The 17,752-nt window shown below is 42.3% G+C and overlaps 1 protein-coding gene and 1 pseudogene across 4 annotated transcripts in view; one reads left to right on the forward strand and one right to left on the reverse strand.

The window, feature by feature from the left end:
• Nphp1 (nephrocystin 1) overlaps positions 1-17,752 on the reverse strand; it is a 55,799-nt gene that overhangs the window by 22,958 nt on the left and 15,089 nt on the right. Inside the window, exons 7-13 of one of the 4 annotated variants that reach the window (XM_032904175.1) lie at positions 15,390-15,594; positions 9,962-10,063; positions 7,733-7,896; positions 7,073-7,115; positions 6,040-6,124; positions 4,322-4,416; positions 2,143-2,271 (exon numbers count right to left, since the gene is read on the reverse strand). In XM_032904175.1, the coding sequence (XP_032760066.1) occupies positions 2,143-2,271; positions 4,322-4,416; positions 6,040-6,124; positions 7,073-7,115; positions 7,733-7,896; positions 9,962-10,063; positions 15,390-15,594 (823 nt within the window). Of the gene's footprint in view, positions 1-2,142; positions 2,272-4,321; positions 4,420-6,039; positions 6,128-7,072; positions 7,116-7,732; positions 7,897-9,961; positions 10,064-15,389; positions 15,595-17,752 lie in introns of all 4 variants that reach the window. The other 3 variants (XM_032904174.1, XM_032904173.1, XM_032904172.1) reach the window with 3 other exon arrangements.
• LOC116901942 lies at positions 11,514-13,760 on the forward strand (annotated as a pseudogene).

Consider the following 17,752-nt stretch of genomic DNA (forward strand, 5'->3'; position numbering starts at 1 on the left):
TGAAGGGCTTGTCCAAGTCTTGTTTATGCAAACATTTGACTTATCTTCCTTTCTCCTTTCCCTCTCAGATCTCTGAGTTGTTCCTGATCTTAAGAAATGTTGGACATTTTCCTGTTAAGTCTGCCGATGCGGCACTGTGCATCGGCACTTTACAAAATCAGGACATCACTTCTATTTCTACTCTGTAGAAAGTCTTGGAAATCACAAGTGGGCCTTGAGATTTCCCAAATCTTCTGACATCTATTGAGCTCTCTATGTTCATCTGGTCGTTGTGTGTGTGTGTGTGTGTGTGTGTGTGTGTGTGTGTGTGTGTGTGTACATGTATTGTCAATATGACAGATTACAATGATTGCTTGTCAAGTGTTAAGTGTTAGCCGCATAGTTGTACACATCTGAGTTCTTGGAACTCCCCTGGCTATGGAATGGTGTCTGTCCTATGCCCCTAGGCTCAGTCTGAGTATTTGGATTAGAATTTCAGTTTCTATGGCCATGAAGGATACTGGTCATACAATATCTCTCTTTTTAACTTTTTGGTATCATGAGATGAAGCATATTTTTATTCATATCTGTTCTATACAAGAATTGAGATTGGTTCTAAAACTTTTTATGCTGGGAGTAAGCCATTAGTGAAGCCATGCAGGCCTAGAGTATTCTCTAGAGAAAGATTTTTTTTTTTTTTTTTTTTTTCCGAGCTGGGGACCAAACCTAGGGCCTTGCGCATGCTAGGCAAGTGCTCTACCACTGAGCTAAATCCCCAACCCCTTGAGAAAGATTTCTTATTAAGCTTTTATTCCTTACACAGACATTACTCATTTTTACTTTAGTTTCATTAAATTATAGTTTCCAAAGAAACACTTTCAGTATTACAAAATTTGCTGGCACAGAACTGATTGTGAGATCCCAAACTGCCTGCTAATATCTAAAGGATCTGTGTTAATGACTCAATTTCTATTCAGATATTGGTAATTTGTTTTTTGTTTGTTTGTTTTGTTTTGTCTTTAAAAACAATTTCTTCAGCTGGGCGTGGTGGCACACACCTTTAATCCCAGAACTTGGAAGGCAGAGGCAAACAGATCTCTGAGAGTTCCAGGCCAGCCTGGTTTACAAAGCAAATCCAGAGCAGCCAAGGCTACACAGAGAAATCCTGTCTCAAAAGACACAAACAAACAAACAAACAAACAAACAAACAAACAAACAAACCAGAAAAAAATCCCCAACCCAAACCAAACCAAAAACCACTTTCTTTTACTTACAATGTATCTTTCAATTTGCTTCTTAAAAACAAAAACAAGGGGGCTGGGGATTTAGCTCAGTGGTAGAGCGCTTGCCTAGCAAGCGCAAGGCCCTGGGTTCGGTCCCCACCTCCGAAAAAAAGAAAAAACAAAAAAACAAAAAACAAAAACAAAAACAAAAACAAAAAAATAACAAAAACAAAACAACTTTTTAATGTTTTCTCTACGGTTCATCCTTTCTCCTATTTTATTAATTTCTGCAATTTCATCTTCTTGATTTTTGATTCTCAGTTTTCTATGCCTAGGTTTTTAAGTTGGTAGCTTAGGCAACTGACTTGAGTCTTTATTCTATCCAGTATTTGCAGTTAAAGTTACAAATGTCTGTCTGGGCACTAAGAATTTTTTCATAAGATACTTATTTAAAAAAAATCCTTCTGACTTTTGTTTGGGACTGGGGAAAGAGTCTCTGGAATCAAGGAGGGGTAGGGTGGGCTTTGTATAGACATGGTGGTGCTGTTTTCTTAATTAAGGAGCTGGTTACAATGATGTACGCGTATTTGTCAAAATGGTAGAGCTCTAGTTAGATTCCAGCTGAGGATAACAGCAGGAGATAAGCATTAGAATCTTAAATACATTATCTGTGATGTAACAATACCACAATCACCAACCAAAGAGCCGGGAGTCAAACCTACTTAATCAGAAGCAGTGTGGGGTGCACTATATATGTGTGGTGTGGGTGCCTGTATACGGATATGTGTATACAGAGGGAGTGAGTGGGGGTGGGGGGGAGAGGAGGCAGTAGCTGCTTAATGTATCTATAGAGATTGAGACACAGATAGATAGATACTAATAGAATTCTTTTACTGTACTCAGGGCATCTTGACTCAGTTCTCATGGATTTAGCTCCTACCTTGCTGCCGTCAAACAGGCAGAGGCGGATGTGTCTGCTGAGGACCTGTATGCTTGTTCCTGGGAGAGGAATCATTTTACAGCTCCATAGGGTCAGAATCAATGAAACACGACTTGGTCTTGACATGATCTGAAAGGAAAATTAAGCACAAAATTTATTTTTATTTATTATTTAAAACAAAATACATTTCTAAAACATCTTTTAGAAATACACCTTAAGCAAACAAACACAGCTAGGTGTAGTAATACACTCTGGAAATCTTAGCACTTAGGAGGTAAAGGCAGGACGACCAGAAGTTCAGGGCCAGCCAGGGCTACATGAGATCCTGTTTTAAAAAAAAAAAAAAATTAGCAAACAAGAGCTGGAGAGATGGCTCAGTGGTTAAGAGCAGTGACTGCTCTTCCAGAGGTGCTGAGTTCAATTCCCAGCAACCACACGGTGGCTTATAACCACCTGTAATGGGATCTGATGCCCTCTTCTGGTGTGTCTGAAGACAGAGACAGTGTATTCATATACATAAGATAAACAAACAATTCTTTAGGGAAAAAAAAAGCAAGCAAGCAAAGGAATAAAAAGAAGACATATAGACTAAAAACAAAAAAATTTTACACAAGCATATATGCACAACATACTTTTGGTGAAGTTCACTTAAAATAAAAATCAGTCATTTGAGGTAAATTTTCATGGAGCTACATTTGAAAGCTGCATACTTTTTTTTCTTAATTAACTTATAAACTGCAATGAAAAGGACACACAGGACTCATAGGTAAAAATATTATCTGTCTCTGAGTCATTCTGTAAGATGTGTATGGGCATGCACAGGTTAGCACTGGGACAAGTCATTAGTGTCCAGGTTCCTGCCCTGAGCTCCCTGAGTGATGCAGGGGTCTTGAGAGTGGTAAGAGGAAATGTCTCCTCTTCCCCAAGTTGCTTTGTTATCAGAGCACTAGAAACCTCAAGTATGACCACCCCTTTCTGAGGCCATAAAAACTAAATAACCGCTGGGCTGGGGGAGGCCTGGTGGAGTAGTTGCCTATGGATTCCAGTGTGTGTGCGTGCGTGCGTGCGTGCGTGCGTGCACGTGTGTGTGTGTGTGTGTGTGTGTGTGTGTGTGTGTGTGTGTGTGCGTGTGTGTGCGTGTGTGCGTGTTGAGCTTTTGTTAAGCCACCAACCATGCTGAGATGTGATTTTTCAGTGACAAAGCTACACAAGTCACCCATGCTCTTGTAAGTCACTCCACAGATGGACTGGTTCACAGTGGACTTCATGGAATCATTTCTTTGGTCTGTCATGGCCTTCTCTATCAGGGGTGATCAGAAATATCTCCCCAGCAAAGTCCCACGACAGAGACACTTCACCGAACTGTAGCACTAACATTTATTGAGTTCTTACATGTCAAACGCCGTTCTTTATCATTCAATTCCCACAATAACTCTGTGTTCAAGCAATTATTGTTATTATTCTAAACACCACATTTTTACATATGAAAAACTGAGGTAAAGAGAGAGGGCTGGAGAGATGGTTCAGTGGTTAAGGCACTGGCTGATCTCCTAGACATCTGGGGTTAGAATCTTAACACCTACATGGTGGCTCACAACTGTCTGTAACTCCAGTTTAAGAGGACTCAACTCCTTCTTCTGGCTTCTGCAAGTACGAGGTACACATGTTATACACATATTCATGCAGTCAAATACAGACACACAGACACAGACAGACACAGACAGACAGACAGACACACACACACACACAATTAAAAGCACTGTCTGCTCTTGAAAAGATCCTGAGTTCAATTCTCAGCAACCACATGGTGGCTCACAACCATCTGTAAGGATTTGACGCCCTCTTCTGGTGTGTTGGAAGGCAGTGACAATGTACTCATATACAATATAAAATAAAATAAATCTTTTTTAAAACAATGGCAGGATAGTTGGAATTACATAGTAAGAAATGACTCAAAAAAAAAGGAATGGTTAATATATAAGTTAGGATTATTTCTTTTGTAATGAAAGAAAACAACAGAAAAAAAGAAAGATAAAGTAGAGGTAGAGTTTTGAATTATAAAATATCTTCCAGAAGTAGAGCGTGTTCTCTGCAATGTACTTGTCAATTTGCATGCTATGTGCATACTTGCCACAGGAGAGACCCTGGGCACTGTCTTGCCAACAGTGACCACACGCACCGTGCCTGCCTTGGCATCCCACGTTAGATCCCTGAAGGCCAGCTGCGATGTCGTGAGCTCCGGCTGCAAGAAGTAGCTTGCTCGAAAGCGGCCCCCTGCTGAAACAACACTCTTTTATTCTCTCAGATTCGAGTCCATGCTGCGACACGACAAGCTGAACAAGACACTGAAAAGTCACGCACTCACTAGAGCTCAGCTCCTGAGATGGCTGATATCCTGAGACCGATATGTTTGTACAGTAAAACAAGGCACAGAACTTTAAGATGCAAAGATCACCTTAGCTGGGTGTAGTAGCACACGCCTTCAATCCCAACACTCAGGAGGAAGGGGCAGGCAGATCTCTGAGTTTGAAGCCAGCCTGGTCCACAGAGTGAGTTCCAGGACAAATCTCACCACCCCCAGCCCCCACACACACCAAAAAAAAAAGGAAAGATCACTTCAAGGCGGCTTTAAGAGAGTTAGACAAAAAACATGCTTCATGATAGTGATGATGTATTCAAATACGTGTGCAAAATGTAAGAAATCTGTAATCACTTTTTAGAGATTTGAGGGGGGAAATTACATAACTGGTTTCACTTTTTTAAATTATTTTTTTGAGACAATGTTTGCTATAAATACAAGAGCCCTCTAACTCTCTATAAAGCCAATGATTTGAACTTCTTGCCCTCTTGTTTCTGCCTCCACAATAGAAAGCACTACTTACTCAAGAAACAGTTCTGGAGCCCTTGCTCTGTGCCAAGTGCTATGTTAAAAGCCAGAGACACAACAGTGAACGGGAGAGGTATGCTCTCCCGCCTTAGCTTGCAGGGAGTGAAGGGACTGATAAAGTCCACACTTGAGTTTGAAGGGTTTCAGGGGAAACCAACACAACCCACGGCAAGCATCTCTGGGAAGGATGGAAAGGGGTGGGCTTTTAGAACAGAGAAGAACCATTCCATCAGAAGTAACGTCAAGAAGACCTCCAAGGACCACTGACCAGCTCAGTACCTAGGAGACACCTGCCACCAGCAGCTTATGGACAGTTCTCAAGCACCAGGAAAGCCCAGAACAGACAAGGAGACAGAAACAGAAGCGAACACTACACAGAAGGCTTTGGTTCAGAGGGCTGGGGCTTGGGGTGCACCTTTTAAGGCTTTAGCCACAGGATTAGGAATCCTGGAAGCACTGATGGGCAAGTACCAGGAGGAGGAAAGCGGGAAGAGGTTGGCTACAGATACAGGGAAGGGCAAGTAAATAAGAAGTCATGTCTGTGCAGCCACGGGAAGGATGAGGAAAATATGCACTCTCAAGAAGGTGAGGTTGGCCTGTGGGGAGACAGATCAGCTAAGCGCTTGCCATGTGAGCTTGAGGACCTCAGTTCTATCCTTCAGAACCCAGGCAAAACAAGACCAGTACAGTGACACTCGCCTGTATCCCAGTGCTGGGGTACAGAAGCAGGGGATCCCTGGGGCTTCCTGGCTAGCAAGTCTAGCCAAATTGAGTAGGGGGCCTTGCCACAGTTGAGGCAGATACATGGTGTTGACCTCTGTCCTTGGCATATATATACACAGGATATCTTTTCTCTCTCTCTCTCTCTCTCTCTCTCTCTCTCTCTCTCTCTCTCACTCACACACACACACACACACACACACACAACTTGTTTGGACAACTGTAGAAGAATCAGAATTCAGCCTTGACTCCTGAACTACAAGGGTACAGAGACTGAAAGCTGGTGTTACCTTCATCCAGCAGCTGGGAGAGTGTGGAAGGCCGGAACCCTGCAGGAATGGCTCCCATTGTGGCTAACACATCAACTGTGTTGATCTGCTGAAGAGAGGAAAATGAAAGACCTGTTGCTATTCCTCTTCTTGCCTTTGTAGCTCTTTTGTTACTATTGTTACTGCAACCCAAAAGGAAAATGTAAACAGTACAGATTGTGAAGTAAGAAATACTGCAGTGGGGGCTGGAGAGATGGCTCAGCGGTTAAGAGCCCCGACTGCTCTTCCAGAGGTCCTGAGTTCAAATCCCAGAAACTACATGGTGACTCACAACCATCTGTAATGAGATCTGATGCCCTCTTCTGGTATGACTGAAGAGAGCAACAGTGTACTCCCATACATAAAATAAATAAATCTTTAAAACAATAAAAGAAAAAGAAAAACAAAATACTGTAGTGCAAGCCCAAATTCCTAGAGGGGGAACTCATTATGAACCCTGGTCTCTCCTAATAACTGTGACTTCTCATAGTGACTAGAGAACAGAACTCTGGGTTCTAAATTAGCTACCAAAGTGTCCCCAGTCCTGTCAAGGTCCACAGCACATGTCACTGAACAAATGGTGACCAGAGCACCTAATAAGCACTTGTGTGTGAGCACTGCCCACCCACTCACAGCAGCCCTGATAATGAAGGGGAATGAGGAGTGAGGAAAGATACTCACTACACTGCTAGAGGGGTGACTTATGGGGTTGGGAGAAATTTCAGTATTACATAATTTCTGAATGACAAATTGTGGGTAATTTCTTACTCTGATGTCTTTTAAAATGTTTTTAAGTAGCTCAACTTTCATATTCCAAAATGATAGAAAATTAATGTAGGAACACAGGATAATTCCAAGCTCTCAAATCATATCACAGACGAGATTCTCTCCTTCTTATACAAACGACTTAATGAGGATGCTATTTGCATCATGGGCCCAGGAAAGCGGAAGGAGAGCCTTACTTGTCAAATACATCAATATTATTAGACACAAATTGGATACAGGAGGTACCAACCTCTGAGATAGCTTTTCTAACCGCACTCCAGTGGGAATCAGTTCTAGGGAGACAGAGAAGCAAGGTCAGTGCAGGGACCAGTTAGGCCTATTTCAACAGGGAGTCAAAAACAAGTGTGGAGTCACCAATCAGCTCTGAAAACTAAATGGTCTTCTCAGGGGAGGCCCAGCTAGGACTAAATGCCCTAAAAGAATTACAAAATTAAAGTAGCAAAATTTGTTTCCATTTCAAGAAAGTGTTGAATTATTTATAACAGTAAAATTAAAGCCAAAAGTTCCCGAAGGTGCAGATGCTTTAAGTTGGTAAGATGTTTGCCAAGTAAGTGTGAGGACTCGAGTTCAAAACCCTAGAGCCAACATAAAAAGCAAGGCATGGTGCTGTGTCTTTTAATCTCAGAGCTGGCCAGGTGGGGACAGCAAGGTGCCTGGGGCTCACTGTTCACCCAGTCTAATTAGGCAGCCCCAAGCCCAAGAGGGATCCAACATCAAAAATCAAGGTGCATAGCTCCTGGGGTACACTATCCAAGGTTTCCCTCACAAACACATACACAGGCACATGCACATGCCTGCACATACACCCACTAACACATACTTGAACTAACACATGCTTGAACACGCACACACAGGTTTAAGTACCCAGACGCCCTCTCACATTTCATACCTCTGTTTCACTTGGGCTCCATCTGCAGTTTCATCCACCACCTCCACGTCCTCCTCACCGTCCTCACCGTCCTCACCGTCCTCACCGCCACCCTCCTCGTCACCCTCCTCACCATCCTCCTCACTGCCTTCGCTTGATTCCAGCTTGTCTTCTTTATTATAGGGCTGAGAAATTGTGGACATACAAAAGTGATTTTCAGCCAATACAAAAATCAAACAACAAAAATATCAGTACTCAGTACTCAGCCTAGATGAGGATATTTGTATGTAAAGCTTGTAACATGTGTTTGGTAATGTCACTATTTGGAAAAAATGATATACAGGCATGGTAGTCCCACAACTTGGGACTCTGAGTCAGGAGGATCATGAGTTTTAGCCCCGCATGGTTGCTACAGCAAGATCCTGTTCAAGAAGAAGAAAAAAGAGAAAAAAAAAACAAAAGAAAGAAGCAGCAGAAGGAGAAGGATAAAGAGGAGGAAGAAAAAGAGGAAGAGGAGGAGGAGAAAGAGGAAGAGGAGAATGAAGAAGAGGAGAGGGAGGAAGAAGGAGGAAGAAGGAAGAAGGAGGAGGAAGAAGGAGGAAGAAGGAAGAAGAGGAGGAAGAAAAAGAGGAAGAGGAGGAGGAGAAAGAAAAAGAGGAGGAGGAGGAGAAGAAAGGCAAGTCTAACTTACATACCTGTCTAAATTAAAAATTAAGAGAAATCAGTAAAAGTTCTGGAAAAAAATCAGTCTTGGAATGAGGACACTCTTTAGAAGTAATACAAAATATAAAACAAAAGTCATAACTGGAAACACAACACTGACAGATTTAGCTAACAAAAATACACACAGATGAAAGCCAACAAAAATATCAAATACATATGCCTAAAGGATAATATCTTCATTAATATTATAACAGCTGTTATATTCAATAAGGAATGATATAAATAGAAAACAAGGAGTGTTAAGGCCTAAGTAACTGTTACCTGGCTAGCCTGTCATTTTGTTCTGTTACTAATATTATGAGGAAACTTTCTCATATGTTGTTTCTGCTGTTACTAGGAAACTTTCTCATGCCCAAGTTGATTATATACCCTGTTACTAAGATGATGTGCACTCTTGGAAACCAATCGCAATGGAAGTCAGTTAGAACCTGTGTATAGTTACCCATAACAAGCTTGGACCCAAACCAACTACTCACAGCACTTCTTGTACCTCTGTATGAGCTTTTATGGTGTGGCCTGTATAAGCTGCCCCTGGGATGGAGCCCGACATAACAGAGCAGCTGCACCTATTTAAAATAGGACTTCCATTCTGAGTACGTTTCCAAGACCTCCCTGGGAACTGACATCCTTTTTGGCACAACAGACATGTATGTGAGTAACTGACATTGTGGTCGACAAGTTAAGACATGAATTTTATACAAGGCAAACCCCCCACCACAATTGGATACCCCAACCAACAGGAACAGGATAAATGTACAACGAAGACATGTTCCTAAGGAAATGCCCTCTCCCTACGTCCTGGATGATGGAGTAACTTGGCACAGATGTTTGTATATCCCAGGCTTAAAACGCTCTATAGGATCTTGACTTAACATCAAAATTTAGTTCCCAAGTCTGGACTGCAGCCCTGATGGATCAGTCCTGGGGCCTATGCTCAATAAACTCTCCCTGTCTGACTGAGACCGGTGTTTGTGTGGTTTGTGGACTCCAACAAAGAGTATAATAAATACGAATAAAACCAGAATGAGGTTAGGTTTGATGACCACAGCCAGCATGGTCAAACATAAAGGAAGACACTCTTAAGTAATGGCAAATTGATAAAACAAATCAAATCTAAATGGTGTATGGGCCATCACAGCAGTGGCTGCCTGCTCTCCAACTTTCCATCGTTGTTCTGAAAGAATTTCTGACTACACCAGGCACTGGGGAGGCTGAGACAGGCAGGTCCCTGGGACTTGGTAGCCTATATGCAACCCAATGAGAGACCTTGACTTAACAACTAAGGTGGACGGTGCCTGAAACAGCACTAACCCAAAGCCCCCTCGTGATGGGAGTGTTCCAGGGCTCACAGCATGCCCCAGGGGGATGGGGGTGAGCACAGTTCCCCTACTCACTGTCTCTTTAAACTTAAAGCCAATTCTCTATCTCAAACCATCCACTTACCAACAAATCAGAAGACAGCTGTATACCTCATTACCATCAAAATGGAAGCACTTTAGTTGGAAGGCATAAATGATCAGGACTAACCTCCAAGTAGGTCCTGGGAATGAGACCTTCACCTCCTTCAGCATCTTTAGCCAGCCACCAACCATCAGGCCTTTTCTCAATTATATGGAGAATGTCTCCTTTCTTAGGTAGAAACAAATTAGAAACTGAACAAAAACTGTAAAACTATGAATAATAGTTCATTACAAATGCTTCGAAAATATCTTTTTTACAAAGGTAAAATGAGCTTATTTAGTCCCATTTAAATGAAAAAGAAAAAAAATCTGTAAAACTCTACTATTGACTCTTTGTGACTGTAAATGAACCACATCACAGGAAGATTATATTCAAGGGAGAAGCACCTCTTCCTATTTATTTATTGATTGATTGATTGATTGATTGATTGATTGATTGACGTGTATGAATGCTTTGCCTGCATGCATGTCTATATACCACATGAATGCCTGGTACCCATAGAAATCAGAAAGGGCTCTGGATTCCCTGGAACTGGAGTTCCAGGTGTTTGTGAGCCACAGTGTAGGAGCTGGCAACCAAACCCAGGTCCTCCAAAGCAGCCAGTGCTCTCCATCTCTCCAGCTCCTTCACTACCATTTTTAAGGCGCCATGCTTATGCTAACAGTTTGGTTATAAAAGACATTTTGAATTTTTTGTCTTTCTTTGGACAATATCTTTCAGAAACAACATGTGAATACTTTAGGAAACTCAGTTCTGTGAAATTAAAATTAAACCATATGCTGAAGCAAAAATAGTACTTCTCCAACATATTCCAATTAACATTCTGAATGACATTTATGCACATATAAAATTATAGTCTACCAGCTAGGTATGGTAGTGAATACCTTTAATCCCAGCACTGGGGAGGCAGAAGCAGGTGGATCTCGAGTTTGAGGCCAGACTAATCTACATGATGAATTCCAAGCCAGCCAGAGATTATGAGATCATGTCAACTATATGAGCAAAGAAGTTCTACCATTGATGATTGAGAAACGAAGTCTTTCTTAGAGTATACATTATGTCTAATATTGAGGGCATTCTTCAGAACTGAAAAATAATCCTATGAACTAAAATGTAAATGTGTTAGCTTTATAACACACTTATATATTGCATTATTCATTTATTATTTAATTTTGAAAATTGATAATTACAAGGACTAAGATTAGTATATTCTTTAAAGTTTTCAGCTCATGTTGATGACAGAGAACCACAAGTCTCATGGATGTAGTTGGTAGAGAGGCAGGAGGTAGCGAGAAGCACCCATGTCCAGGTGCGGGTGGGAGGAAGGGAGCAGTGGAGGAGGAGGGGGAAGGTGCAGGAGGTGCTTCGGCTCTCCACAGAGACTGGAGCCCCCCTCCTGCTCATGCTACCGCACTCTAGTTGGCACCTGGCACCTCTGCCCTGGTGGACCCTAAATGGTGGTGACCAGAGGGAGATGGCCTGGTACCACCAGCATCAGTAACAGGGAGGTGCTAAGAACTGCTGAGGGTGCACCAAGTCCTGTGCCCGTCTCATGGCCGCTCTTCCCCCACCACCACCACACACAACACACAACACATACACCACACACCATACACCACACAGCCTGGCATTGATGGTAATGTATGCAAGGAAACACCAGAGACTTGGTGATGGTTGTCACGACAGGAGGGGGAACTCTCAGCCTTTCCGGGGTGGGGGATGGGAGTGATGTTTTACAGGCACTTAAATATCAGTCGATGAGTCACCCCAGTAGGGATCACAGACATGAAAAGATGCAAGATGCCATATCCTTCACCACCAAACAAAATGTTGTGGAGATCTAATAGCCCTGAAAACAAATACAGTGACAGCACAGGTCACAATAAGGCCAAAAATGAACAAACTCAAAGAGTTAGAGAAAGGGAAGGTGGGACCAGTTACTCTCCTCAAGAAAAGTCACACAACCACAGTGCTCTTCATAATTCAAATTCACACTCTTCTAATCCAAGCAATAATCCAAGCAAAGCTTCAGATGCACCTTAGGATTCTGCAGATGATTGGCCTGAGCACGTTAGTTCATCTGGAAAAAATATTACTACAATTGGCTACAGAAGTTTCACAATGGGAGAAACCAAAAGAGTGGCTTGGAAGAGAACAGAGACAAAGAGAAGCAGGTAAGTTGGCAGTTAATTTCCCAAAAGACAGAGGTTACTGAAGAGAGGTGATGAAGCAGCAGCCACTAGTGGGTTCACCAGTGGAACATCTGCTCTAGGAGACAAATCAGTATCGCATTCTTGGCACAACTCCTTCCACATCTTCAGCCTCTGGCCTGAACCCTACATCTGCGCCTCCAACATCTGCTTCAGCGGTACCTGCTTCTCCCCTCCCACAGTCGACAATACCTCCATTACTTCAGGACCCAAATCTTTTCAGACAGTTGCTTCCTGCTTTGCAAGCCATGCTACAGCTTGATAATTCTAATGTGGACACATCCAAAATAAATGAAGTTCTTACAGCAGCCGTAACACAAGCTTCCCTGCAGTATATATATCATCCACCAGTTTCTTACTGCTGGACCATCTGCTTTCAACATCACCTTGCTGATTTCTCAAGCTGCCCAGCTTTCTACACAAGCCCAGCCATCTAATCAGTCTCCAACATCTCCAACTTCTGATGCTTCATCCCCAAGACCCTATGTACCTCCAGGAATAAGCATACCTCAAACCAACACAGTCCCCATTAAACCTTTGATTAGTACTCCACCTGTTTCATCACAGCCAAAGGTTAGTGCTCCAGTAAAGAAGCAAGGACCAGTGTCACTTCAGCTACACAGCAGCCTGTAACTGCTGACCAGTGTCACTATTCTGTCTCTGCATGAAGTCTTCAGTGCTTAAGTAGCCAGAGCAGTCCATCACCTGGTCCAAATCATACTTGTAGTAGTAATGCATCAACTGCAGCTGCTGTAGCACAAAATGCATCTGCTAGGCCTGCGTGCTCATTAACACCTACTCTAGCAGCACACTTCAATGGTAATCTCATAAAACATGTTCAAGGGTGGCTCGCAGACCACGGAGACAAACAGGCATCAAGATTATGTGAAGAAGCCTATAATATGGGAAGTGTTCATATGTCAGAAATGTGTACTGAGTTAAAAAATTTGAGATTGTAGGACCCTAGTTCTTACTGAAGTGTAAGAAGAGCTATTAAGAGGCTTGGCCTGGTAGAATTTCTTCATAGGTAGGTAGGTTAAGGAGTTTCTGTGAAGGACCCTAAGGGCATTCTCCAGCTTTACACTCCCTGCCTCAGGTCAAGATTAGGCCAAATACAAGCTCCCCATCTCCGGTCAAGGATAGGCCAAGTTCTATTCTCCACCCGCAGTTCTCAGGAGGAGCAGTGACATTCTTGAAAATCCACAGAATGTACTGACTGATAGTTACTTGACCTTCTGGTCCCAGATAGAGCTTGAATGCATGTCATATGCTTGCTAGACAATAGATTCAAAGGTCAATATACTTAGCCAATAAGTTTAAACTGTAATCTTACTGATGTAACCTGCACCTCTAAAAAGTACAAAAACTGCTTGTTATAGCCATCCGGGTCACCTTCCAGTCACTTGCCATGAGTGGCTGATTGAAGGTCGATCCCAACGCACTGAAAAATAAACCTCTTGCATTTGCATCAAACTCCGTTCTCGTGTCTCACTTGGGGATGTCCCAGTAGTTAAGACTCACTTCGAGCCTTACAAGATCATTAGATTGAATATGTGAAATTTAAGTAACTCTGCGAGAGCAGAAGATAACTATTTTTGAGACAACAAATTAAGAAACTCGAAAAGCTAAAAATTCAGACTTTCTTCATAGTTTGAAGATGTGAATAACTGCACATATCTCATAGAGGAACTCTCAATCTGCTGCTCAGTCATAGTATTTTGAGCTGCATTTAAGTAGACCATGGACCATTAAGCTGGACAAATGAAATGACAAGGGGACAGGGTCTGTGAGTCATTTCAGGAGAAAGATACAAGACAGATTTGTAAATCCCTTGAAATGTAGACTTCTTCCAGATGTATCTTCACATTGTAAATATGTTTTGTAGAGTGAAGCCATGGGAAGCAATGTGCAACAGAGCTTAGACATCTGAAACTAATCAGTGCTGAGGTGGCTAAATACCTACCCTTTTACATGGAAACCTGACTGCAAAATTAGCTTTTTTTAAAAAAAAAAAAAAAAAAGAAAAAATTTGGGGGACTAATTTATCATTCAGAAATCTTGCATTTTCAAAAATTCCATGCAAGTGTCAGATGATCTGTGTCTGAGGATATGATTTTGAACCTTATGAGCAGTGTACAAATATCATGAGACAACTGATCAGCACTTGAACCTGATCAAGAGCAGTGCTGCTCCATTTGTTTTTGCTAAGAGATGTTTTCATTTCCTGTATGTCCCATTCCCTCTGAAGTTCCTTGGCCTGCTTTTACCCAATTTTTTAAAGGTGCCCCTTTCCTTTCTTGGGGCACTGTTGCTGTGGCACTTTCCTATAACCGTCTCATTCCTATGTACAGTAGCTGGAAGTTGCAGTGATCGAGCACAACCCACATTTATATAAATTATTGAAATCCATGTTCAGCCTGTAAGAATGGACTTCAAAGTACTGCTGGGCAAGTGTACTGCTGAAAGTACACTGGCTGCTCAAACACAGGAAAGTGGCCAATGAACATGGTTGTGGGAGGGGAAAGGAGAAACAAAGCTAGTCAGGTGTGAATTGTATCTGTTGTAATAAATATGTTTAAACAAACAAACAAAGAACCACAAATCTCAGGCCAGGCTGACTTAGTGGGAAAGTGGTTGCCTAGCATTGGTAAGGCCTGCAGTTTGCGCCCTAGCACTGAAGAAGCAATACCCTGAGGGTTTTGGGGTTTGTTTTTTGTTTTACTTTGGAGGAGGGTGGTTTTTTGTTTTTGTTTTTTCTTTTTTTCCGGCACTGGGGACCGAACTCAGGGCCTTGCACTTGCTAGGCAAGCGCTCTATCACTGAGCTAAATCCCCAACCGGGTGTTTTGTTTTTATTGAGACAAGGTCTTACTATGTAACTTTGGCTGGCTTGGAACTCACTGTGTAGACCAGGCTGGTTTTGAACTTACATCTGTCTGTCTCTGCCTCCTGAGTGCTGGGAGTAAAGACATAATCCAGTGCCAGGGATGTAAGTGTCTCTAACAACATGAAGCATGCCGTTGCTGCAAGCTGAGGATCTACTTAAGTGATCTCATGCATATCACAATTATAAAATTTACTCTTATTAGGAGTTATCAAAATGGCAGCTATTTAAAAAAAATCTTTAGAAGGGATAATTTTAATAAGAGATCCTGCTACTTAGAAGTCATGGTTATTTTTCTAAAGCTGGATTATACCAGGACTGTGTAACACAAGCACACATAGCTTTTCATACCCTCAGCCATGCAGTTACCCTGGCTATGCTGCAGATTTACTCCACCTTACCTTAAAGGTCAGGTCGCCAGCCTGCTGAGCAGCGAAGTCCCCAAGAGCAATGTATGTGACAGTTTCTGCATGTTCTGGGGAGGCTTGCTCCTGCTTTCCTTCCTCGTCCCCTTCTGACTCTTCTTCCTCTCCACCAGTTTCTTCAGTTTCTTCTTCATCATCCTCAGTGGTGTCATCTTCTTCCTTGTCACTGTGTGCCTCAACTCTGTGAAAAACACTTCTGTCAGGAGGACCGCCTGGGACAGTGAAGGCGCAGTGACATAATAAGCGGAGAGGGCATGTATGGAGGCGCAGTGACATAATAAGCGGAGAGGGCATGTATGGACAAGAGCTGCTCTGCATTTGGAGCTGAAGTGGAAGGAAGCAGGAGGAAAGCTTGGCTGTCAGTCTCCACCCTCAGGCTGAGCTCACAGAGTTGGAGGCACTGAGGGTGGAGGAGGAAAGCTCAGAGACTGTAGCCAGACCCTGGAGTGGTCCCTGCACACGCACATTGCTCAAGCATCTTATTTGGTGCTAACAGCAGGGGCATGGATTTCAATTCTGCCTCTGCCCATACTTCCTTGAATAAACGTGGTTAGATTAGCTGGTCTTGTGTGTTTGTAGTGCTGGGAACGGAACCGAAGGCTTCAATATGTTGGGCAAATGCTCTACTACTGAGCTATAACCCCAGTCCTTGGCCAAACGGTGGCTTTAGCCTCCCACGTGTGGGATTAGAGACATTTGCTACCATGCCTAGAAAGAGTTGTAATTGTTTCTCAAAAGAAAAGAAAAAGAAAAGAGAGAAGGGGGAGGGGGCTGGAGGGATGGCTCAGTGGTTAAGAGCACTGACTGCTCTTCCAGAGGTCCTGAGTTCAATTCCCAGCAACCACATGGTGGCTCACAACCAACTGTAATAAGATCTGATGCCCTCTTCTGGTGTGTCTGAGGACAGCTACAGTGTACTCATATATATATAATAAATAAATCTTTTAAAAAAGAGAGGAGAGGAGAGGGCAGAGAAGGGGAGGGGAGGGGAGGGGAGGGGAGGGAGAAACCATGACTTTTGTCTGTTGATCTGAACCACTACTTAGCTGTTCTCATTCCCGCTGCTTTCTTTGTTCCCTTTCTTGGGTTTTCTTTGGTTCCTTCCTTTCTTCTTTGGCTCCTTAAGTCAGAAGCTCTGATTCTCAATCTTCTTTCCAAATTACTCATTCAAAGCTATACACTTTCCCCTAAGCACCACTTTGGCTGTAACTCACAAGATATATTCATTTTTTATTCATAATATACTGTCATTGCAATCTTTTCTTTCACTCATGAGTTATATAAAAGTATATGATTTAATTTGCAAATATTGGTGACTTCTATTTTTTTATTATTGAATTCTAATGTAATTCCAAAATCTCAAACAATATACATGAAACAAATTCAGTTTTTAGAAACACAGTGACAAATATTTTGTGGCTCCATAGTTCATTTAATTAACAATCGATGTCATATGTGCGCTGACCTTGAGAAGCAGCACACTGTGTCCTTGTGCACAGAGGTCTACACAATCTACACCAATGTTATTAGTCAAGGTCGCTGAGTACCATGGATTGATTTACTGGCCACTCTGGCTTTATACATTTGAGTCTGTTGTTAGGATTATATTTTGCCTACTGAACTCACTCTTCTATAAATATAAAATGTCCTCCATTATGTAGTAAACACTTCTGGCCTAAATATCTACTTTGCCTAGTTAAAGTAACTGCCTTGGGCTTGGGGATTTAGCTCAGTGGTAGAGCACTTGCCTAGCAAGCACAAGGCCCTAGGTTCAGTTCTCAGCTCAGGGGGGGGGGTTGGGGGGGAAATGGTCTGAAAAAAAAAAAAAAAAAAAGCAGGGATTACAGATTTTAACCAAATTCTCATTATTCTAGAATGTATTGAACCTAAATCTTTGTTTCCTGGGCATAAAGTGTTAGTGACCCTCAGCCCAAAAATTATAAAAGTACTTTATGAAAAAAAAAAAAAAAAAAGTAACTGCCTTACTTGGCTTTTGTTAGTTTTGCATATAATATATTTTCTAGTCTTTTACTTTGAAGTTATCTATAATTTGTCACTAATACATAACTCTTATAAGCAATATATATATTTGGGTCTACAAAAAACAAAACAAAACAAAAACAAACAAACCCAAACTCCAAGGCTGTGGATTGCTGTCTTTATGTAGGTGAGAGCCTGGGATTGGGCGGTGGGAAAGGAAGGCGGGCTGAGAGCTTTAGAGATGAATACAGGGAGTAGAGGGAGACAGAGGAAGAGACGGAGAGGAGGCAAGATGGAACCTATAGGAGAGGAAGAGGAGCCAGAACCACACAGTCCTGGGAGCCATAAGCACTGGGAAT

Source organism: Rattus rattus, chromosome 5 (assembly GCF_011064425.1).
Source record: "Rattus rattus isolate New Zealand chromosome 5, Rrattus_CSIRO_v1, whole genome shotgun sequence".
Lineage (NCBI taxonomy): Eukaryota > Metazoa > Chordata > Mammalia > Rodentia > Muridae > Rattus > Rattus rattus.